This window comes from Agelaius tricolor, unplaced genomic scaffold (genome assembly GCF_023055355.1).
Source record: "Agelaius tricolor isolate 1412-34295 unplaced genomic scaffold, bAgeTri1.0.p SCAF_22, whole genome shotgun sequence".
Lineage (NCBI taxonomy): Eukaryota > Metazoa > Chordata > Aves > Passeriformes > Icteridae > Agelaius > Agelaius tricolor.
This window is the reverse complement of record NW_027269282.1, coordinates 10,803,492-10,828,799: the sequence shown is the minus strand read 5'-3', so window position 1 is coordinate 10,828,799 and position 25,308 is coordinate 10,803,492. Positions and strand designations below refer to the sequence as shown.

At 42.4% G+C, this 25,308-nt stretch overlaps 1 protein-coding gene across 4 annotated transcripts in view; it reads left to right on the top strand.

Annotated features, from left to right (window-relative positions):
- Positions 1-25,308, top strand: part of CHST15 (carbohydrate sulfotransferase 15) — a 46,886-nt gene that overhangs the window by 2,718 nt on the left and 18,860 nt on the right. Inside the window, exons 2-3 of one of the 4 annotated variants that reach the window (XM_071446166.1) lie at positions 9,084-9,167; positions 23,688-24,757. In XM_071446166.1, coding sequence (XP_071302267.1) covers positions 24,215-24,757 — 543 coding nt within the window. In that variant the 5' untranslated portion in view covers positions 9,084-9,167; positions 23,688-24,214. Of the gene's footprint in view, positions 1-9,083; positions 9,168-15,648; positions 15,806-16,951; positions 16,972-23,687; positions 24,758-25,308 lie in introns of those variants that run through there. The other 3 variants (XM_071446164.1, XM_071446168.1, XM_071446165.1) reach the window with 3 other exon arrangements.

Genomic DNA, 25,308 nt, shown 5'->3' with positions numbered 1-25,308 from the left:
TATTTCAGACATCCCAGAGGGTTTGCAGGAGATGGACCTTGATCTGATCTGGGCTTGTTAATTGCTGGTTTTAGACTCCCATTTAACCCACCTGGTTTCCTCCACACCTCCCACAGAGAGGGGTAATTCTAAATTCCCACTGTACTCCTTATGTTGCTCAGCTAGAAGAATCCAAAGTGCTGTGGAGAGCCATGGTAGATTTCCAGTAAGACAGCATTTATTTTTTTCACTGCTTTCCCACACAAATTAGCATTTCTTATTTATTTATATTTTTTAGTGAAGTGCCCTGTTTTGCTTGCTGACCAAGTGAGGTGTCAGATCTGGAGTCTGAGCACAGCCATGCAGGGGAAGGGATCTGTAACCTCCTGCAAGTTCTTGTTTAGAAGCAGCCTGGGTTGCACCCATCTCTCTACTTACACTGCAATTTCACTAAAATTCCTGATGATCTATAGCTTGGCTGAGCCATTCTCTTAAAAATTTGTATGGTTGCCTGTGTATCTGACAGAAAACATGTTGTGTTTGTCCCCACAGCCTGCTGGGTTGTGTTTCCCAGGCTCAAAGACATGATTACAATTCTGTCCTGGTGCCTGGGCTGGGTTTTTACAGGAGAGGGAGCCAGGGAAGCTCCCGAGGAGGTGGAGAGCCTTGCAATGGGAGCTCTGTAATCCTTTGATTACACAGCTGTGCCTGACATGCCACTAAACAGCACTTCAGGGGCAAGCAGTTAATGTTGCTTTTCCATGGAATATTTATTAATTTATGTTACACCTGCTTTCCAGCAGTTGTTGAACGTGGATTGTAAGCTTTAGATTTAAGGAGCATCCTCTGAGGGGACAGAGGCAGGTGATGCCTTGCAAGAAGAAACAGAAGGAAAAATGTTGTCCTGGTGGCAGTGACAAGGCAGCTGAGGGGAGGATGAGAGGCCTGGTGAGGTGGTGGAGGTGGACAGGAGGTGGTGAGGGACCCTTGGCACACTGTCCCACTGCCTCTGTCCCCTCTGGTGGCAGCACACAGAGGTCACAATCTCAGACTGGTTTGTGTGGGAAGGGAAAGGGAAGCTCATCCAGTTCCAGCCCTGACACCTTCCACTGTCCCAGGTTGCCTCAAACCCATCCAGCCTGGCCTTGGGCACTGCAGGGATCCAGGGGCAGCCCCAGCTGCTCTGGGCACCTGTGCCAGGGCCTGCCCACCCTCACAGGGAACAATTCCTTCCCAGTATCCCATCCATCCCTGCCTCCTGTCACTTTGAAGCCATTCCTCTTCTCCTGTCACTCCATCCCTTTTCCAAAGTCTCTCTCCAGCTCTCCTGGAGCCCCTTCAGGTTCTCTAAAGTCTCCTGGAACCTTCTCTTCCCCACGCTGAACACCCCACTGTGACCGTGTTCACAGGGGTCTGAGGATGAGGGAAGAGATGAGGATCTCACTCCATGTTTCAGAAGGCTGATTTATTATTTTATGTCATATATTATATTAAAACTATACTAAAAGAATAGAAGAAAAGGTTTCATCAGAAGCCTAGCTAAGAATAGAAAAAGAAAGAATGATAACAAAAGCTTGTGTCTCAGACAGAGTCTGAGCCAGTTGACTGTGATTGGCCATTAATTAGAAACAACCACATGAGCCCAATCCCAGATGCACCTGTTGCATTCCACAGCAGCAGATAATCATTGGTTACATGTTGTTTCTGAAGCCTCTTGGCTTCTCAGGAGAAAAAAAATCCTAAGGAAATGATTTTTCAGAAAATATCATGGCTACAGCCCAGTCCCAGCCATTCCTCACAGGACTGATGCTCCATCCCTCTGATCACTCTGACCTCTCCTGCACCAGCCCTCCAGCCCCAACCTGCTGCCTCTTCTCATTCCCACATTCCAAAATCACCTTCCCCCAGCTCCCACAACAGCCTGAGCTGCCTGAAACACTCATTTCCCAAACCTCAGCACCTGGCTGCTGCTTTCCTTCTGTCCTTGCCCAAAAATGAGGTGGCCCACCTCAACTCCAGGCACATTTTTGGAGCTCCTGGTGATGTGAGCCTTCCCCTGTTGTTTGCTGAAAGCAGCCACAGCTCCTGCAGCCTTGGGGATGGTGGGGGGCACGTGGCTGCCTCCTGTGCCATGGGTTTCCTTGGAAATGAGCCCAATCCCGTGGAGAACTGATGGGATGGAGTAAGGGAGCAAGCCAGGCTTTTATTTTGTTTATAGACCAAGCAGCACCAGATACACACTTATTGTTCTAAAACTTACTATGCCATCATTTACTCACCAAATAAGCAGAGTGTTTTATAAATAAATGGGGTTTTGGGCCAAATCTGTATCTAAGGTGGGTTGTTCCTCACTGTAAAAGGTGCAGATCTGTACCTAAATAGCAAAATACTCAAACTGACATTTTCCATTTGCTTCACGCCTTCCAGTAGGAAAAAAATAAGTTCCATGAGGAGATATTTTTTTCCCGTAGAAAAATCTTGATTTTCAGTGTGGGTGAATGTACCCTGCTATCTAACCATAAAATTAGAAAAACTGATGAGAGTGAAAAAGGCTTTTGTATTGTTATATTTTACTTTGGTTTTTGCATTTCTTGGTGTTTGGCTTAGATACAAGTTGAAGTTAGACTTGTAACTTCTCAGAATTGCATGGAATAGAGAGAAGGTCATTTCTTTCAAATAAGTCATTGAGTTACAGGTGAGCTTGAACTGGAAGAACTCTGAGGTCAGACAGGAGTGAAGATAAAATGCAAAGTTCAAAGTCATACAGAGGAAACAAGATAAGACTGCTTTGAAAAATGAAAAACTCTACAAGATACAAAGGCAAAAAAATATAAAGATTTATGTGCAGCATGTATACTCAGGAGATGGAAGAAGCCTCACAGTGTTGAAAGAGTGCTCTGAGGATGGGCAGCACGTGGATGTGATATTGGATGGTTTGCCCAGTTTCAGGTCTTGGAACAGTGTGGAGAAAAACCACTTAATTAAAGTGCTTTAGAACTGGCACCAAATGAGTAATGAGATACCAACAAATAGGAGAGACCTCAGGGAAAAAAAGTAGCAGAAATCAGGATTCTGCAGGGTTTTACCCATAATTTGGAGGAAATATGAGCCCAGTGTCAACCTTGCTGTGCCTAAATTGGGATATAATGGTCTGAGTGCCAGAACTTATTAATCCAAAGAAAAAGGACTCTCTGACTGGGGCAGCCAGGAGGTTTGTCTGTGTAAAGCTGGAAATAGGAGGAAGTGGAGAAGGATGGTTTAATAGTTTATTAGGAGAATGTATCACATAATGAGTTGGGTTTGCCTGCAGGCCCAGCTCCTCACAGGGGAGCTTCATCTCCTGAAATTCCTTTAGCAGCTCTTAAAACCAACACTTCCTTGCAAGCCCATCAAACACCTTATCTAATATTCCCTCCCAGCCTCTTTGATTTTGGCTGCTTTTTAGTTGTAATTTGTCTTTTTTGCTCAGCTCTGGAGATGCTAGATAATCTTAAATAGATATTGGTAATGTTAAGTGGATAATGAATCTCAAACTTTTAAGTTCATCATTTTGTAGATGTATCTCACTGTGCTAGGCTGGTGATTGGGCTCCTGCTCTTGCCTTCCACCCCTTCCTGGTGCATTTTTAGGGCTGCTGCTGTGCAGCTCATCCTTGGGATTGCTGAAGCCTGAGGATATTTCCTGGGGCTGTCTCTGGAAAGGATTTTGGCTGCTGCTGCTGCACCCAAAGAGGAGCAGGTTTTGAACGTGTCCATCAGGTGTGGAGCCCGTGCCCAGGTGATTCCAGGGAAGGAATGAATGCTGGTTCACACTGTGAGATTCACACCTTCAGGATCAGGGATCCTCTGCCTGCTTTGTGTCTCCCTAGAGCCCCGAGACATCTGGGTTGTAACTGCATCCATTGCAGGCGATAAAAATTCAGATAAAAACCCTGCTGTGTGTTAAAGACTGCCAATAGAAACTGCAGCCCGAGATGCAGTGATGGGCTGTTAATTTAAGAAGACAAAAACATGTTCTTGAGCACTCCAGCATGGAGTACTACAGCTTCATGCCCTGAGCGACTCATCGGAGCCGTTCGCAAAGTAAATAATTTAGATGAAAAGTTTCATCAATTATAAAGCTCTGAAAACAGTTTCTCAGCTTCAGGATTAACTTGCCTGAGGATCAGATAAGGATAAATCAGAATGAAACCACTATTGCACTTGACACTTAGTATTAGAATTACTTTGCAAGGCTATTTATACCATCTTTAAAACAAGAAATGAGATGTGAGAGGTGAGCAGGAGGGAAGGGTGGAATCTGAGCTGATCCTCGCGCTGAGGTAAAAGTAAATAAAAATTTGTCTGATGTCACAGACGCATTTTATGAAAAATCCTTTTCTTAGGATTTTTTTCTCCTGAGAAGCTGAGAGGGCTCAGGAACAAAATGTAACCAATGATTATCTGCTGCTGTGGAATGCAACAGGTGCATCTGTGATTGGTCTCATGTGGTTGTTTCTAATTAATGGCCAATCACAGTCCAGCTGTCCAGACTGTCTCAGTCAGTCACAAGCCTTTGTTATAATTCCTTCTCTATTCTTAGCCAGCCTTCTGATGAAATCCTTTCTTCTATTCTTTTAGTATAGTTTTAATATAATATATATCATAAAGTAATAAATCAGCCTTCTGAAACGTGGACTCAGATCCTCATGTCTTCCCTCATCCTAAGACCCCTGCAAACATTGTCACAGTCTGACATCAGGTGATTTTGAATAGGGAAGTTTTTAACCCTTCAGAGTAGGTTTTTGAGTGTTTCTGAGGAGATCAGCAAAATGAAAATATACAGCAGAGTAAATGCAATCTAAATTGGTATCCATGGAAATCCCACGTGGATTTTTCTGGCATTAGGCTGGATCGGGAGTAATTCACCTTTTGGGTTTCACTGGTGTGTGTGAAGGGGACCAGGACGTGGGAGTGGGAGCAGTTTCCCATTTGTTTTGGAGGGGTTCAGAGCCCTGTGCTCACCAAGGAGTGTGGCAAGGCTGGGAGATCTGGGTGACCCTCCAGAGCTTGTCAGGGAGCAGCTTCTGCCTGGAGTCAGTAACTCTCTCAGATGGGCCCACTCACCTGCTGCTCACTCCTGCTTCAGCTGTGCAGATTGAGCATTCTCCTGGTTTAGCAGCAGAGCTGGAATGTTGCAATAACTCATTCTGCTGTAATACAGGGGAATGCATAAAAAGCCTCTGCTGAGTTTTGATAGTGTTTTCCTGTAATGATACCCATTAAGTGAGTGTAGTAATCTCTCCAGTTTTCCATTTTTTTTTTTTGTCTTGCTGTGCTGGTACATTGGATAATGAATGAAAAAGAGAAAAGCCCTAAAAATGTGCCCTGAAAATGCTGATAAATATGTAAATGCCAACAGTATCTTTTTTGGACTATTACAATTCCTACAAGCTAAAGCTTTCCAAAACTGCAAAATGAACAGGCACTTGATGACAATTAATATTTATGCATTAAAAACATGCCTGTTAGTGAAAGAAGAGTATCCCATCCATCATCACTAAACATTTTGCAGTGCACAACTTTAATACCCTCCTTTCTGTATTGTGACAGCAAATAATTCTAGCAAATAGATAGCAAATTCTAGCAAATGATAGCAAATATCATTAAGTTGCATTTAACAGAAAACTTAGATAGTTTCAAATGAGATAACATAAACCCACTGTTCATTCCAAACAGCAATTCTCTGGATGAACCTCTGCCTTCATTAAAGTCACTGAAATGTCTTCCTGCTGACTTCAGCATGCCAGCATTTCAAAAAATAAATTGAAATGGGATCTTTAAAAGTTTTCTTCTTGATGAGTGGCTGGAGCTAAAGCCATTCAGCTGTGCTTTTCTGTGCATATGTTATTTAGCTCAGCCAGGAGGTCTCGAGGTGAAGATAATGTCTGGTGGGGATGAGGGAATGTGAGCAGGAAATAATATTTCCCTTTGAAATAATCCATCAGTAGCTGTGCTGTCCCAGAGGCCCCTTTTTATGGAGATCCTGCAGATGTGGAGCCCCCTTTCAGTGCTGAGGGAAGCCAAGCATGCAGGTGGACATTCCTCTTAAGGATATTTAGGCCTTAAAAGTGATGGAAAAGCCCCAAAGTCCAACTCTTTTATTTATTGCACTGCTGCAGGGTAGAGGTGCAGCCTTCAGGCATGGCTTTGGGGACGTTTTTAGCTTTGTCCTTTTGGCATCTAGGGGTTTCTGTGCAGCAATTGAATAGGAGGAAGGAATTAATTAGATTTAGCCATGTCAAGCTGAAAATGAAGTTCCTCCTTGCACATCCTTGGAGGAACCCTCCATGGTCTGGATTTAGCTGCCATCCGCTCCATTTTTACTGCTATATTTTTGGACTTCCTCTGCTGATAAATATTTAGAGTCTGTTTATCTTTCATCTCATTTCTGTTACATAGTGCTTACAGATATATTTTTTTGCCCCCATAAATACTTATTACTGCAGAAATTAGTGTTGCAAGCCTTGATATTGCAGTGCCAGCAGTTTTGTAATTTTAATTGAGGCTGGCTGACAGTACTTCTATTAATTATCCAGGAGAGGCTTATGGCTTTCTAAAAGAGAAGTGTATTTCTGGCTGGAGGAGTTTGAAGGGGAGTTGTAATTGCTTTATGTCTGGAGTGCAGGTTTAGGTGCAGGAGGGTTGGCTGGATTAGATGTGGCCATTGCTGAGGATCAATAAAGCATGAAAAGGGGAAAAGCTGTTTCAGATTTGTAAAAGTTGTAGCTACCAGGATGCTGCTGAACTCAGAATGAAAAATGCAGCTGTTTCTTTGGGGTTTAATTAAAATCCAGTGAAAGACAATTCAGAGAGACCCAAGTTGATATTAATTACTTTGAGCATGTGAATAATTGGAGCAGGTGAAAGATTTCCTTCACAAGATTCTGCACAGCCTGTTCTTACAGCCTGGTTCTATGTGACTCTTACTGATGCTGCCCAGCTAAATCTTAGTGCTGTTTTCCTGAACCTTCCAAATTCTTTTGTGGAGTTGTGTTTCTCCTGATGTGAATATGACAGTCCCACTTTAATTGGATAACAGCAGTTGTCACCCTGCAAGAGGGATTGTGATGCCCAGGGGCCTCAGAAGTATCTGCATGAAAATAAATAAATAAAACATCTGAAAAGCTTTGCTAAGAAGCAGTAAATTTAAAAACTGATTTGGTTAACAGCATTTAAATGCGGTGCCTTATTCTATTACAGCATAAAGCCACCAGATGTCACTTATTTTGTGCACCACTCTTCTGGGGAGAAGCATGTCCTTGGCATGGAAAAGATTAAAACAAAAAAGGACAACTTACTTTAAGTGGCTTTGTTTCTGTTTGTGTTCCTAACTGGCAACTGTCTTCCTTGATAAATATTTTCATCTTAAAATAGAGCATATAAACTCATTTCTCACAGATCAGACAGACTTGCATTTTTTATGAGCCTTAAATGTCAGCAGTGCCATTTTGAGAGCCAGTCTTTAAGAAAATAATTAATAGGCTTACTCCATTTCAGAAGGGGGAATGCACATTTTACAGATAGGATGGTTTTATTTTTATGAACTGTTCTATCATTAAAGACACCTCAGCCAATGGCTCACTCAGATATTCATCTTCAGCCAAGTTAAAAGCAATGGGGGGGGGAGTTTTAAAGTCATACAGAAGGTGGAAGTGATTGTGGAGGGAAGGAAAGGAATAATTCTGAAATCAGAGACCAACATCTGCTTCTGGAGTGGAGCAGCTCTTTCTCAAGGTTTAAAGGCTTCAAGGGGAAGAGCAGCAAAGTGGGGTGGGGTTGTCTCTAAAGAGGAAAAATGCTTGGTACCCCAGGCAAAGCTGGATTTCCTGGCTTGGATGGGCATGGCCAGTGTCAGGGGCTGGAAGAGGTGACAGTTCCTCACCAGTCCTGGGTGTGTCCTGTTCCACTGTGGGTTTTCCCTCCCCTCACCAGAGATGCCAAATTAGAGGTGCACACACCCTTTCTGCTCCCTGGTAACAGAACCCTCCTGCTCTTTCATTCTTTGGCCTGTACTCAAAGGCAGCACCATTCAAAAGAGGAAATTTAATTTGCTGGACTTGAAGCAGAAAGGCTGGAAATTGAGCGTTTTCCTGAAGGATAATTATTAGTGGTTTTTTTTTCCCCCACCTAGTGGTTGTACTGTAGTTTGTTTTTACATTTGAAATGTGTACTTTTTTTACATTTAAATTTTAAATATGTCTCCTCCCTCAGATTTCAGCTTGGGATGGAGTCCTACTCACTGTGTGGATCTCATGCAGGTTGGAGGCTGTAAATCCACAGCTCTGAGTGAATGATGTGAGAGTTCCTCTCCAAATAATTTTCCATTTCAGTCCTCAGGAGCAGCTGTGCTGAAAGGCTACCTGCCTTCATTTTTCATCTGAGGTGAAAAATGTACTCTAGCATGGCATTCCCTAGCTGGAGGCAGAGTACATGACACATTTTCCCCTCCCTCTTCCCTCCGTGCTTGAGCAAAAATAGAGGTGAGCAAAACACTCCTTAACTAATAGAAACAGTGTTGGCTTCTAAATGCAGCAAATTTGTATTTTAGCACCTCGTATGAAACCAATTACATTAATGAGGGCTCCAGTTCTTAACTGGGGGTTGTTTATGACAGGGAGGGCTTCATTTCCTACTGCAGGTCTTGCACCATTGCTCCTGAAAGTGCCATCTGCCAGCTTTGGACCCAAAAATGCTCCCTGCCACTGCTGTGCAGGGAGATTCTGGCACAGCTCTGGGATGGGGAGCATGACTGCAGCTTGGGAAGCTGGGAAAATTCACTTTCTCTGTATGGTGAGCTTATGAAAGGCTGAAATTCATTCTGTTTAATGTGGTTACTGAGGGAAAGTCAGAGTCCATGCTGTCTGCCTTAGGTGGTTTATTTAGAAATTGGATTGCTGGTGGCTTTCTGTCTTGTGAAACACATACCTGAATTTCATTCAAAATCCCTCAATTCCCAGGTAATGGGATTCTGGATGGTGAGTTAAGAGAGCTAGGTTTTTTCTTGTACTTCTATCATGATATTACAGGTGACACATGTCAGAACTCTGTCATTTTGTCCCCCAGAGGTGGAGCAGCACCTTTGAAAAGCGCTCTGAGGTATGATGCTGAGAGTTTCACACCCTTTCTGGACCATAACCTAACCCCAAGGTACATTTGAGTGCACTCTGTGGTTCCTGTGTATGGCACGAATGGTTACAGCTGCATTTTCTCATTTAATTAATTTTCACCTTGGGCAAAAGCATCTCTGTCAAAACACTGATAAAATAATACATGTTGTATTTCATTGTCCGTGTTTGGATAAAAGATTTTGTTTGTTCCAGATCAGTTTTGTTGGCCCTATATAAGTAACCTAAAGGAAGAATAGTAAGAATAACATCAAATGCAAGTTTTCATGTGCAAAAAAAAGAAGCCCAAATTATTGTAAGGTTTCATTCTGATTTGCTATTCTTCTCAAAGTGTAATTTAAACCAATGAGCCATGCAACAAAGAAACTGAGGTGTGTTATCAGCATGTGATTTATTTTTTCACCTAATGAGGAGAACTGTGGAATTTTTTGAGTTTATAGATTATTCTGAACTTCTGCAGTCACTTACTTTGATTATAAATGGTTTGGATGCTGAAGGCATTTTCCAGGATTTAAATATGCAGGAAAACGTCAAATTAAATCAAATGATTAGTGGTGAGACTTATTTCTCTCCTGCACCTAGGATGGTGCTCTAGAATGCCTAATTTTCCACATACTGGTGAAATAACTGCTGTAAAAGTTGCAGGACTTCGTTATTCACATGGAAAAACTGTAAAGTCACAGCGTGGTTTGGGTTGGAAGAGACTTTAAAGCTCGTCTCATTCCAGCCCTTCTACCACCCCAGGCTGCTCCAAGGCTTGTCCAACATTTCATTTTTGTTCAGGAGGGTCAGAGAGCCCATCCCTGGCTGCCTTCCCTTGAGGACTCTGGTCTGGAGCTCTGCTCTCCTCAGGCATGGTGGGGATGCACCAGGGGATCACCACACTCCAGCTGCCACCTCCCCCTTGACAGCAGGACAGAGATGAGCTCCTGGAGCAATTCTTTGGCCAGAGCCTGGAGGTTTTCATGGCAGGGCCACCACAGCAGTTCCTGAGGCAAAAAAAACCCAACCAAAACAACCAATGTAGCTCCAGGCTCGGGAGGGCCCTCCCAGCTGGGTTGGCAGTGCTGGAGTGGAGATCGTGGCTCAGTGGTGAAGGTGATGCCTTGAGAAGGCCCAGCACAAGTTATTAATGAACAGATTTTGCCATCCTTGGTGCTGTGTGGCTGCTGCTGATGCCTTGAGAAGGCTGCCCTAGAACAGAGGCTGGACAGAGCTAAAGGATAAAGCAGGGATTTATTAAAAGGCCTCCATGCATCCACCTTGGGCAGCACAAGAGCCCAGCCAGGGCTGCACCCAAGATGAACCAAAATGGCCCCAAAATGCACGGCCGGGCACGGGCTCTGTCCCTGGGATCAGTTCTGCTCCATTTGCACCTTGCAGTTCATTGTCCCATCCCAGCTTTAGCCCCTGCAGTCCCACCCTGCTTGTTTTTCTCTCTCCAGCCCACGGGGTTTGTGCTCTTGGGGCTGAGATTTGGATCATTTGTCCTTGGTGCCCAGCTGGAGCAGGAATTGTTTTGTCTCCCTGCTCTGGGCACAGAGCTCAGCATCCCCTGATGTGAGCCCAGACCCACACACTAAAGCAGCACAGAATGGGAAAAATAGAAAAGCCAAACCTGAGGCATCAAAGGTGGCAGCTTGAGGTTGATGGTTGGGTCTTTTCCAGCCTTAACAATTCTCTGATCAGGCTGCTGAGTTCACCCTGGAGCTGTTGCTGTTGGAGCCAGGGCAGGCCAGAGCTGCTGGGGTGTGGGCAGCCTTGCTCTTTGGACATCTCCTGTAGAGGACAGAAAGCAGGGTGGAAGGGCTGCAGTGCCCAGAACTGCTCCAGCCCAGCTGCTGAGTCACATTCCCAAAGATCTGATGGAATATGTGGCATTTCTTGGCATTTTGTTGCACGTTGCTGCTGTTGCACGTAGCTATGGGCGTGGAGTGATCTTTGTAGGAGACAATGATTGATACAGCTTGTTGTGGCACCTGCTGTGCTTTTTAAACACCATTTTTGAGGGTGGAAAGTGTTAAGGAAGCTGAGCACGGGGAAGCTTCTACAATGCCTTATTCCCAAAACCACGCAGCTCCTTTTGGTGCCCATTAAAAAGTAACTCAGCAGCATTAGTGATAGGACAGCTGAGGATGGAGCTGTTTTTCACATTTCTCTGGATCTGAGGCACCAACAGAAGTGTTTCCTCTTCCAGCTTGATGCATCAGTTGGGCTGAGCTCTTCTGCTGACCAATACAGCCTTTTTCTCTACAGATATCTGCATATAATATGAATATTTTATTTATCATTGCTTCATCGTGGCCAGGTGTCACTTTTGAGACATGAGCGTTGCTTGAGTCCTCACTTACCTGACAAGGCTTGAGTGTTTTCCTTAATGTTATTATTTAGGCTGTACAGCAGTGCTTACAAGGAATAAATGGGCTTAAAAGCCATCTCTTCCAGCCTAAGACACCCCAGGAAGCTTTTATGTAACTGTAGTCCTTGCTACAGAAATAGATTAAGGAATTTCTAATTTATTTCACATTAAAAACATCCCCTCCAAATGTATCTGTATGCTCTTGATGCCATCTTAGTCTCCTGTATATTTGAGAGCTTTGAATGCATTAACAGCCTAAACCGAGTTATTACATTAATCTCATGAAATCAAAGATTCATATCTTTGACTGAAGGTAAACAACATCAGCAACAGAGAAATTGAACAGATGGAAATGTGTTTCAAAACTTGGGAGGCATTTTTGCTGGAGATTTTTTTTGTTAGATATGTTAATTCTGCTTAAGTTGGAGTTTTTAAGTTCCTGCAAAGTATTTTGTGGGGTGTACTCTGGAGATACTTCTAGCTCTTTGCAGTTTTATAATGTTAACAGTTTCAGTCTTTCTGCACTAGAAACAGCTTTTTGGGTTATCATTAACAGTCATGCATCTGTTCTTGAAAATCTGGCTGCCAACTGCAGTTGATGGAATTTGTGTCACTTCAGATTCCTTGTGCGATTTGCCTCAGCAAAGGGTTTATTTCAGGCACTGGTGCCATTTCAGCTGCAATGTCCTGTAGCGACTCCACATCCTCCTCTATTTGTCTGGAACCAAATACATCAACAAGCACTGCAGTTTAGAAATAAAACCTCATTTTACCTCCCACTGGTCACTTTTGTTCTCTGCTGCCTCCAGGGACACGGGGGTTTTCCATGGCAGTGAGAGATTTCTGGCTGGAGCAGGGAATTTGGGAGCAGTTGTGCTCCCTTTCCCTTAGAACTCTGGGCTGTCTCAGGAGATGCTCTGCCCCACAGAGCAGATCTTGGAGCATCCTGGTCCCAGGCATCCCTGTGAAGCTCCCCAAAGGTGCTCAGGTAGGGATCAGGAAGGATTTGAATAAGGCACTTGTGCTATCTCGGAGCTCCATCAAAGGTGGGCTTTGTTTTCTTAATTTCTCACTTCAAAACCTTAAAAAGTGAATTTTGACCCCTCTGCAGTTGAAGCAGAGGGAGAGTGGAAGGTTAGTTTGGGACAGTTTCCCAATAACAGAATTTAAGTAATTAACATATCCATTGAAAAAAAAAAGTCTCTTGGAGCATTTGCCTTGGGTTTCCTCTGCCCACAAATAAAGACCATCTAGTTTGCTAAGCTAAATGTTGTATTTATATTGCAGAAAATGTTGCAGGAGAGGCATGGTGTGAGGGAGTGCATGCCAAATTTCCCTTGGTGCATTCATCATTATGCAGAGTTGGGGTTTTGGTTTGCTTTTCTAATTTCTTTTTCCCCTCGGTTTCTTTTCATGGAGATTGAGTAAAGCACATTCTCAGATTTTTATCTTGTTTGTTTACAATCTGGAGGCCAGCTAAGTGCAGTGTAAGGCATGAAAAAGGTATTTGTGGTTGTGTTCTTTCCAAGTGGAAAACAAGCACACTGAAGCCAAACACGGGAGAGACCTGCAGGAAGAGAGAGTCCAGTCAAGGGAGTCAATGGGCCAGTGGCTGAGGAGCAGATTTTCTTATTATTGTCCTGGATATTACAATATCTACTCACTGGGTTTCATATTTAGCATGGAATTTTTTCCCTTTTGTTATGACTGTTGTAAACTGGGGGCTTTGTGCAGCTGCAAGATTCCTGGGCTCGATGTTGCCCTGTTGAGAGAACAGCGCCAAGAGCTGTGATACTTCTGAGAGGCTGGTGGCAGAGTGCAGCACATCCTCTCTCCTCCACTTGTGGAAATCAGTGAGTTAAGGTCTTTGAACTTTGAATATTTGATATTTGAACTCCTTTGAAGCTTGTGGTAGAAATGTTGTTCTTTAGATGTGATCGTGTGAAGACAGGAGAGGACAACCACAGGAGAGTTTAAACCATTATCAAATGGCTTTAGCTTCCACATCAAGAGTGTGCTCTGCCTGGGGTGCAGAGCTGCAGAAATGTCTTCAGAATGATGGGATCTTATAAACTGTTTAATAAAAATGTATTGCACTTTGGTGTACCTAAAAAGCACAGATTACATAGGGGTGAGTGAGGGAGCCCAAGCCTTTACTGAAACACTTTGGAATAGTGATAGGAGACTTTGGAAGTAAATGTTGCCTGACTTCTGCAGAATAAACACTTTTCTAGGGAGCTGGGAGCAGTGTAATGAAATTATATCAAAAAGGTTTTGCTTAATTAGGTGTAGCCAGCAGTTACCTGTAAAAATTTTATCTGGTGATATTTTAGAGATAACTAATTAGAAATTTCTTGAGAACACTTAGAGCTTTCTTGGGTTTTCCACTTAGGGCTCTGAGTCTGCTGCACTTTGTAATGAACAGAGTGGTTTCTTGGTTAATGGACTGAGGTTTATCTGATGTGTCATTGCTTAAAGAATTAAAGTTGTTGAACATTTAGAAAAGTTACTACTAAGCTTGGAACAGAGTTGGGTTTTTTTAAAGTGCTGAAACAAAGCCCCAGTTGTGATTTGGCATCAATGAATAGTTTGAGTTGAGTAATTTTTGTTTGAATTTACAAGAAACTTTAATGACAGACTCTAATGCTGAGTTTGTCTTTTCAGGATGCAGCTGTGTATGTTTCCTTTCACCCACTCAGCACTAGATGAAAGATGAAATGCCCTATTCATGCAAAAGCACTTACATGGTACTTATGTACAGATGAGATACGTTTTTCCATCCATTTCAATGCATGTCTCACAGAGAAGGCACCGTATATGAGTCACAACAAAAAGAATTCAGATGACTCTGTTAAGATAGTAAAGTTTATGGAGAAAATTCAGCTTGGGGGTGGAGGAAAATCCCTTCTCAGCCACTAAAAAATCAAATGAGCAGCTGCGAGCATTTACGTTGCTCTAGAATTGCCATAAGTCTATTGTGTTTAAAGCAAAGTTAAGCCTCACATAGAATGGGTCCCCTTTCAGAAAAACTGCTTATATATGAAGTGTGAAGGTGTATCAGATGAATTCCAGTAGATACCACTTGGTTGCATTATTGCATGCAAAACCATTTTACCACAGCATGAGATAAACAGGAACCCGAAGGCATTAAGTGATGCAAATTCTATTTATTCCATACAATGTTATTCATCCCTCAAAAGGAGCCTTAAATTAGCAGCTGATCTCTCACAACCCACAGGATTTAGCAATTTGTGCTGCATACCCCTTGCAAAGTGGCAGAAAGTATTAGAGATCAGATGGTGGATGGAATATGTTCCTCACTTTAAATCAACCTGAGGGAGCAGCTGCTAAAATCAAGGAAAATCAAATGTGTAGAAGGAACAAGATGGTAATCAGAGTAGCTCATAACTGTGAGTTATGCCCACTATTTTGCAGCATGTCAAGGCTGAAAACGCTTGGCAGGACATTGGAAATACTCTCAGAACATTTTTCCCCCACGTGCTGGTTCTGGACCAGTAACCAATGCAAAGAGACAAAGAGCTGGGCTTAAAATATCCCTTCAGCACTGACAGATCCCCTCCTGCAAACCCAACTGTGCTGCACCAGCTCTCCTCCTCTCCCTTGGGTGACAGTCAGCTGGCACACTGACTCTGAAGGTTTCTTTTCTTTTGCAGTGAAGTGATTCCATTATCCCAGGTTGCTCCAAGCCCTGTCCAACCTGGCCCTGAGCACTTGCAGGGATGGGGAATCCACAACATTTTTTCTGGTGTTCAGGTAGAGTGATGGAATCACTGTGCTGTGCTCACCTGACTGAGCTCTGCATGGAGGGAAACCCTCGTGTCTCTGTGGAGTAAGCTGCTCCAGAAGAGCTGTTTGAATAAATTGCAGCACAGTCTTTCCAGAGAGTCAATGAAGCAGCCTTGGGAGCCTGAAATTAAACTGGATTCACAGTGGATGGGAAGAGATAGGTAACTACAGAACAGCTGGGTCTGAGACATCAGCTCTGTCAATACCAGACCAATTCTTTGCCTTGGGCGTTTTCTGAAGATAAACACTTATTTATTTCTGATTACAGCCTGACTGCAGGGCGTATGAGAGCTGTATTTAGAGATGATATTTTTTTCCCTCTTGCCAACCCCCAAACCTCTTCAGTTTGTTTGATAAAAATAACTGCAGTGAAAGAGCTTCATAACAGATTCAGCCTTCGTGCTCTGTGCTTCCCTCTCGCACTCACACTCAGAACAGGAATGTGGCTGATTTGTGGGATGAGAGTGGGATGTATTCCTTGAAAGAGCAGGCAGGTAAGAATTTCTATTATTGTAAATTATCGTGATGTCCTCTATTGGAAATGAAACTTCAGCGGCTGCCTGGTCTTATTAAAAATGCAATACAAACATTTATGGCAAGACCAGCCTTGTCACATTCACTTTCTGCACCTGAAGTTGGATTTCAGGTGATCCCTGTGCCTTCCCAGGGAGCTCTAAGCTTATTTTTTTCCCCATAAAACAAAAGAAAGTACATAGGGCAAATTTAGACTGAACAATTCTCACGGATATGAAATCATTGCATGAATTGTTTGACCTTCTACATCTGTCTTTATCTAATTTTGGTGTTGGTGTCTCCCTGGACATTTAAGTAGGTGCACTTTATCTTAGGAAGTGGTAAAAATTAACTCCCAGTGGCATCAATCCTTTATTCTGGCTCTTGGTGAATCGATCATTTTAATGAGGGACTGGCTGGGCTTTGTTAAATAGATGCAATTTCTGGTTGTGTTCTGAATGTCAGAACTTTCTAATCTGGTTCCAGATTTTTGGGAATGGAATCTGTGAGCCCCACGGGACGGGTGCATTGGTTTATCCTTGTTTCCATGGAGGGACCCCCAGGACCATGTGGGGTCTGTTGGGAGGATGCTCACAGTCATTCTGAGGATTGAAAATAAAGATACTAAACTTTGACCATGCAGAATGATTTCTGAAAGTGGATTAAAGTGGCTTTTTTGTGAGAAGAAATGCACTGGAGTAATTTATGTAAAGACACAGTTTTTTTCTACAGTGTGCATCTCTTTCATATTCAATATAAACCTGTCAGTGATTCTGTAGCAAGGCACTATGTGAGATGAATAGGAACTAAGGGAAGGGAAAAGATGAATTGCTGGAGCTGTTGCACATCGTAGGCAGCAAGTTTTGATCAGGAGTTGAGAAGCCAGTGTGCACTGCAGGCAAAATTCTGCTCCAAACATCCTCAGAAATGTATGAAAACAGCACTCTGCTCCCTGTTTGTACAGAGGGAGGATTTAAACACATTGATGGGAGCTGTGCCCTGACACAGCAGCTCCAGGCGTGTGCTGCCACAGGTTAGGTTGTTGCTGGTGCTGCTTTTTTTCCTTCCAGGGGTTTTGGACCTGTATTTCTGGAGAAATTGCTGATTTTTGGTTCTATTTTATTTTCCTGCCTGCAGTTTTTATCCTGTAAGTAGCCCAAAAAGTAAGATTTTTTTGATTTAGACTGCTTTAAATCAGATAGAATAGAAAGAAGGAGCACTGAAGTCATTAACTATAATTGGTGGGTTGTTTTTTTTCCCTGCTGAAAAAGGCTTTAATTTAAAAATGGGTAACACTGAGTTTTGTTATTTTCACATTCTCGAGGCAGACCAAACAACAGCACATCAGAACACGTGGCTGTGGCATTTTAGGAGTGCAAGGAGCTGGACCTTGGCAATTTCCAGGAACTTGCACAAGAGTTTAGGTGCAATAATGCATTTCTGGGGGAGGGCAGGACCCTGCTGTCACGGGTCCAGGTCAGGGAGCTCCCTTTCCCAATCCCCACTCTTTTTTCCTTGCTTCCAACAATCTGTTTATTCAGGCAGTGTTTATGCCCTAGCTGAGTGGTGATTCGAGCTCAGTAACTATTTCCTGAGCGTTGCAGCCCAAATAATAGAAGTCATCCTTATGTGATTGAAATGACTACTGTTATGCTGATTTTAGGGGAGTTTGCTGATTTTTTTCTTTTTTTGCATGAGGAGCAAGGAATTTGTTCCATTCTCACATTTTATTTGGAAGTGTATGGATGAGGAAGGAGCAGATTGTGTTTGGATTAGATTCTGAGAAAGGAACCAGCTGGGTTGTGGAAGAAACCGCTGTTGTTTTTTAGGCGAGATTGCTGATTCAGTGGTGATTCAGGAGGTTTTCTTTGGCTTCAAAAGGCCATGAAATGCTTTCTTTAAATAAAAATTTTAGACTTGAACAAGTGTTCAGCAATTGTTCAACAGGTTGAGTGTGTAACCATGGGCTGTGGCCACCTTTCCTTGCTTTTAGGATGCACCTGTTTTCCAATCGAGTGCCTTGAAATTGGTTCCATGGGTTTATACAGCGTCTTGGGAGTTGTCTTTATTGATGATTCTTTAAAAATTAGGGGATTTAAGTAAATAAAGGAGCTTTACATAACTTCAGTCTGCAGGAGGTTTCTGAGCTTTGTAATGAGTCCTGTGGCTTTTCTAAATCACTGGAATTGCTTTTTGCTTGTTTTTGTTGTTTTGTTTTGGGATTTTTCCCTTTTTTGTTTGCCAGAAGTTTGCAGAGCTCAGTGATTCATGATCCTCTTTTTATTGACATATCATCTTTCTGGCATCTTTCTGATTTCTCTGAGGTAAATAGATGTGAGTTCAGGCAAAGTTTATTTCCAAAAATGAAAACTTGAGGAGCCAAATGTGTCCAAGAAGCAGGAGAGAGAAAATCTACGATTATTTCTCTCTTTTCCTTACATAATGTTCTTTCTTTTTAAATTTAGCTTAGATTTTATTCCTTCTACTGGGCTATTTTTTATTGAAATGGTACAACCTGCCCACTCACAGGATGAACTTCCTCCTGCTGTACAAATACTCCCCTACCCTTGTACAAATACTTCAGATTGTGTGCTGCCTGTAGTCTGCTTCAATTCTAACCATTTCCAGTAAGCTTGATAGCTAAAAAACATCCGTCATGTAAGGTTTTGCAGGTTTTTTTTGTGTCCAGAGATCATAAATTTATCCTGCTTGGGCTGAAGAATTGCTGTTGTACATGGACAGTGTTGCACTGAGTGATGGAGGAATGGAAAAGGAATTACATGGTTGTGCTGCATTGCTACTGAACATTGTTGGACTTCTTCTTTCCATATGAAAATGTTACGAGGATTTCACTCCACCAGCCTCACTTTGCCCTTTGATGTTTCCATTCCTCTTGATGTGAGTCATGGAAAGTTGATGGTGGTAGGACCGTGGGCAGCCTTTCAGAGCTGCATCTCTGTGACTAATGACAGCCTTGTCCTTCACAGGAGCTTCTCAGGGAGAGCCATTTCCACAGGGAAGTTCATTTCTGGAGCGTTCTGTGGGGCGTGGGATCAGCTTTGCTCTGCGATTGCGAAAAACATCGGCAGTGCAAACTGAGGACTTGATTTAAACAAACCTTCCTGATCTGGCTGGGAAGGCACTTAGGCAGAAGGAATATTTATCTAGATTAGTGGCAACAATCAGGATAGTATGGATGGAATGACATAGCTGTTACTCTAAGAATGGCATTAGATATATTAAATTAGGAGCAACGTGATGGTTCTGGCCAGATGATTCAGCAGTGTTATCTTTTGCCTAATCTTCTGTTTGGGTTTTTTTTTGGATAAAAGTGTTTAATCCTTAATTTTATAGCATCTGTAGCTTTCTAAGTAGGCTTCATCCCATCTAATCTGAGAGCTGGTGGATTATTTTCTCACTTTCCTTAGACATCCATATTTTAGGTTGTGAGCTGCCCATCAGGACTGATTTACCTGAAATCTTCAATTCTGTTGTGTGAAGGGAGGAGATGAAGTGCTGGAGCTCCACTGATGTAAATTCAGGGGAACATTTATACCCCAGGATGAGAAATGTCCTCCTGATGTACCTGAAATGTGTTTATAACAGGTTAACAGCCACCTTTTCGTGTGGTGGGAGGGGAAACTGACTGTGTGATTAGAAGTAACGAGGCTACAGGAAAATGTGACCTGAAGAGCACCAGCAAAAGTTTCATTTATGTTGATTTTAAAGAGTTTTTAAAGAAAGGAAAGCATATTAAATATTAAGGAACTGGTGACCTGGAAAACAGGTCATCCACATGGGTGTATATATATGTGTAAAATCTGTTCAATTTGTTTTATCTTATTCACAGAGGAGCAGAATTTTAGCTACGTGACTGAGCATATGAAAGTAATTGCTTTTTATAGTCTGTTGGTCTCTTCTCCCCAGGGACAAGCATTAGGACAAGAGGAAATGGCCTCAAGTTGCAGCAGGGGAGGTTTAGGTTGGATATTAGGGAAAATTTCTTCATCAAAAGCCCAGGGCAATGCTGAAGTCACCATCACTGGAGGGATTGAAGAGCTGTGTGGATGTGGCACTTGGGGACATGGTGGTCTTGGCAATGCTCAGTTCATGCTTGGCCTTGATGGTCTTGGAGAGCTTTTCCAACCTCAGTAATTCCATGATTCTGAGATTCTGTAGCCATTTTGGTTGCAGTCTTCCCTAACAATCCTTAAAGAGAAAGGGGAGGAATTTCATGAAATGTTCATTTAATAGGAAGAATACAGAATTTCAGATACTTTCTATCCAGTTAACAAAACCCATGTGGGTGACGAAAAATTTTGCATGTTTTCTTTTGAGGGGAATGTCTCTTTTTACCCTGTGGATGAGATGAGTAGGGGCTGGCGGATGCTGTATTTTCAGTGCTTTGTGGTTTGTTTTTGTGGTTCCTGCCAGTGTTACTTGCCACCCTCCTCTCCTGCATCCTGAGCCTCCAACAGCCCCTCCTCTCATGGAATGCAGGAATTGTTCAGGAAAACTGCCATTAAAAGGTCTCACCTGTTTGCCATTAAGTTCTGTTGCATATAAATACCTTTGTTAGCTTGAGCCTGCTCCAGTTTGGAGCAAAGTCCCCCCTGGCTTCAGTGGGAATATATTGAAATCTAGGAGAGCTTTTCCTTTCCCCCCTCCATTCCGCTGTGTGTCATCTTGTATATCCCTGTTTCCTCCTCAGGCTATTCCCAGAGATCCTGATTTTTATGAGGAGGGCTGCTTTTGGCCAAGGAGCCTGCAAAGGTTGCTGTTGATTTCTGCTCTGTGGTTAGGGCTGGCACACATTAATGTACAGCAGACAAATGCAGTATAGACGTGATCATAAATAATTCACCCTTCCCTTCAACAAGGGGAAATTACATGCTACATTATTCAATATACAAAGACACTGCTTGTTGTGTAAAGAGAGTAATTTTCTGCCAGTGAACAGCCAGCAGCTTTGCAGCTAAAATATAAGGAGACACACATGGTTTATTACCAGCTCAAGCCTCATAACCTTCCCTCTGCCTGCAATCCACATCCTTCTGCTCTCAGGAGTGGAATACAAAGAGGTGACGTGTGCTGGTGGCTGTGGCTGCTGGGAATGTTGGATGGGAGGAACAAAAGCAGGGCACTGTAGATGTCTGGATTTCATGGGGTGAATGAGGGAAGCGAGGGCTGGGGGAAGATCCTGCCCTTCTGGCGAGCATCCTTCACGCCATGGTAAAATCTTAGGGAAGGAACTTCCATCAAAAACTGCTTGGCAAAGACAAGGGAGTGGCACTGGGGAATTAGATCCTTTTATGTGTTTATTACAACTCAATCTTTTTATTTCATGAACGTTGACAGTGCAAAATCATGTAAAATGGTGTGTTGGCAACTAGCAGTTATTAAAAAAAAATGAGATCAATGTGTTTATTCTGTTAGTTGAGTGATCTGTCATTGTCCTGTGATAGGTCATCAAACTGATCAGCTAATTAAGCAGCCTGGTGCAGTGCTTGTGCATAAGCTGGCAGAGTTATGGTTGCTGGTGGAACTTTAAATTTCCCCTCATGACTGGTGTGATTAATATCTCAGCTTTACTATAGCCTAAACATATTTCTAGTTTTTCCCCCTTTTATCAGCTTCCTGATAAACAATTTTCTTCACCTGCCAAAGATATAGTTAACATGGTTTTTCCTTGGCTTTGTGATATTTGTGGCAGATTTTCATGGCAAGTGTCTGCAGCTGGGAAGGGTTCAATAAATTCCAGTCCATTTTTTAACACACAAATGGACGTAGGACAGAGAAGGTTATGTGGTTTTTCTAAGGTCCTGTGGTCTGCATTCATTAATGTATTTCTGATTGCTCCTTTTTAAAATTTGAGAATTGATGTCAAATACACAAACCTGGAATTGATCCCATAAGGCTATCTCAGATAATTCTGTACAGTCAGTGTCAGTGAGCAGGTTGCAGATGCCTGTTAGAAGAGGACTGGAAGATAAATTGGATTTTTTCTTTATTTTAAATAGCCAGTGCATAGGAATTGGTCTGTGAAAATAAACAGCAAGGAGTTGGAGAGCAGAGAGGGTACTGAGGTGGATATCAAAGAAGAGGGGTTCAGGGTAGAAGAGTTTCATAAAAACAAATGTGTAAACCATGATAAATGTAATTGAAGAGATGCTGTAGGGTAGGTTTGGGTTACAAGATCTTTTCTAGGTACTGCTTTAACCTGTAGCCTCTTCTTTGTGCTTCTTTTTTCAGAGGGTTTTTTTCACCTTCCTTTTTTATCTTTTGTGATGAAGGCCTTCACCTCCATCCCCCTTTTTTACAGTGGTTTTTTTTTTGAGCTATCTCTGTTTTCATGACTTCCTCTGTTGGATGTGGATGCTGCCTGAATCTGCCCTGACACTGCCTCTGTCTCTGGCCCCCTTTGCTTCCCCTCTGAAAATGTTTGATCAGGGTCTTATTTCTGCCTGAAATATTTTCTTGGGAAGTGGAAACTTCTCTCTTCTTGTCAGGACTTCCCTTTCTTGTCCTTCTCACCACCACTGGTGGTGTTTGGACAACCACCAAGGTCTTTCTTTCCATAGTTCCTCTTTTTCCTTTGAATGTTTAGTGGGGGGATATTTTACACGGAATAAAGCATAAACTTTTTGGTTTAAAATTACCCATGTGAATCTGATCTAATATCTATCATTGTTCAAACTTCTGTCAAGGTCATCACAGCTTTGCTCCTTTGGAGAGTTTTTAAGACTGGTCTCTTTGAGAAGTCTTGCACTGATTTCTTTCCCTTTGGTTTAAATATAGTCAGTAATGATTATGCTGTGATTTCTGTCTGCCTCATCTGGCTTAGAGAATAAACTCATTAAGGAAATGAACTTTTTTGGGTTGGAAGGAAAGCATTTTGCAAATACTTTTGTTCAATATTTATCTAATTATTCTTGAGTCCTTGAGACACAGCCTACTTGCTCTGATTGCAGAAATCCTCCAATATGTGACCGTGTTCAGTGGGAGAAACATCAGAATACAAATAACTTTTTACAAAAGCACTTTGTCTCATACAGAAATGCAGCCAGAAGGATGATGATAAATGTGGGATCTGAAGTGACTGCCCCATTTGATCAGGACACTTTTGTAGGAATGAAGCAGGAGTTATTATCTAGAATTATAGCAGTGTTGCTTAAGCATTAAAAATAGGTGTTGATAGAGCTAAAGGCAAAACAGTCAAATTGTGGGACTCATAATAGTAATGATTATACTTCTCTGATTTGGTGAGTAATAAGAGAACCCATCATTTGGTCCAGAAACCTGAGATGCTGTCATTAGCCTTTTCCTTGTGTCTGTTTTTTAATCCCTTCACTTTGCTGAATGTTTTACTCATGGCTTTTGATGTTTTTTTTTTGTTTGGCTTTTTATCTCCCATGTTTGAAAGGAGATTGTTACTTTATCCCTGCCTCAAACAGGGTCCTGTCCCACTTGAGGACTGTTCATTTAAGGTCCTCAGGAGCAGATAAAGTGTAATCATTTAAACCTGTGTCACTGGATACTGTCCAGAAATGCTCCCATATTTCAAAAGCAGATTAAGATCTGTTGGGTGGGTTAGTGAGTCGTGCAGTGTTACCTGTAGTAGCAACCAGTCACTGATGTGAGCAGATGGGTGATGGAAAATCAGAGGCAGCTCGCTGTTAACCTGGAGCCAAATGTTCCCTGGGTTTAATGTCCTGAGTGCTGTAATGAACAGGCTTGGCAAATGGCAGGCATCTTTCAAATAGAAATCTGAAATGACTGGTGGTCGGTTGTGCTTTGCTATGGCTGTGGATGGTGTGGATATGATGCCTGGGTGTGTATAAATATCTGGGTTTGTTTCTCTAGGTTGGACAATGCATCTCTTTGGAGCCACCTCTGGGAAGATGAAGCTTCCAGCAGCAGCAGCAGTACGGTTTGGAACCTGCTTGTTTTAAGGGAACCTGGAAATTACTACCCATATTTGCCTATTCCAGCATAAAGCAGAGGAAAATGAGTTATTTTTATTTTTTGCATATTTTCACACTACGCAAAAATTTTTTTCCCTTCTCATTTTGTTCAATGGGAAAAACTTGAGCCAGTTTTGTAGCTGATCCTTACTTTGCCACATTCCTCTTACTGAGCCAAATTCCTGGGAGCCACATCCAGAGTACATCTATTTTTGTGTGGTTCTGGTGGTTGGGGCTTCTTTTTCTTTCTGTGACACATGTCACTTTTTATTCTGTTTTGAACCTGTCCTTTTGCATTGCTGAGTAGCTGTAGAACCACTCCAGGAATGAAATAATTTCAGACTTGCAGAAAGATGACTCATATGCTTCAGAAACATTTTTATGGCTGCGCTTGGCTCATTAATGTAGGAGTTTAACAGTAGTAATATGAGGCATTGTATTAATTGCTGCATACATTTATTACCAAATGACTTGCACAGACAGTGTTTCAGATGCCGTGGACCTGACCACAATAACCAGAAGTGTCCTGTGTGCAGAGGAGAAAATAAAATCCCTTTGTACACCGACAGCAAGCAGATGAAGTGGCTGGCGGTTCTGGAAGTGAGGACTGATCACTGTGAGAGCTGGAATGGGTTTTTCTGCCTGAGGAAGGGGAAGCTCTGCAGTTTGATGTTTGGGTTGATCATAATGACTCTGGTGATGGTGTCCTACATACTGACTGGAGCCAAGCACGGCCTGCTGCTGATCCCATCTCCCTTCCATTACGGAGCTTTTGCTAGCAATCCCAGCCTAATGGACAATGAAAGCCTTAGTGACATGAAAGACTATTACCAGCCTTCAAAAATGAATATTTCATATGTAAAGGATTATCCAGGCATTAAATTAATTATTGACACCATTACTTCAAAGATAGAGTTTATAACGAGGCAGCGCCCTGATTTAGAAGAGCTGAGGAAGCAAGAGCCACATGTAAGTATGAAGTGAGGCGTGTCTTAAACTGCTTTTAACGTCCTTATTTCAAGGCTTGTGGATCAATCTTTTGCCTAGATATAAAAAAGTGCAACTGCTTGGATGTTCATGCAGTGATTTACACCACCTAGAGTCTCCTGATTCACAGCAGCTGAGGAGTTGATATTGTAGATCACATCCCTCTGAGTCACGGGCAGGATGGATGGGTTCTATAAATGGTCTTGACACCTGAAGCAAAAAATCAGGCAGTCTTCTGGTAGCTGTACAACGTCACTGAACTTTTACCTTCTCTCATGCAAAATCATTGTGACTTACATTTACCTGTCACCTGAAATGATAAATAAGAAAGGAGCCTTTCTAATAACTGCTTGCCAGGGCACCTTCCTGAAAATCATTGCAAACCTTGTATTTCAGAGTTAAAAACCGGAAGGTAATTTGATTTGAGTATTGGGTGTTTGACTTTAAAAATCAGTTCCTGGGATTGTAGAGGAGTTGGGGCGATTATTGAGGCCGTTTCTGGTCTTAAAATAAAATGATTTATTTCTAAATAC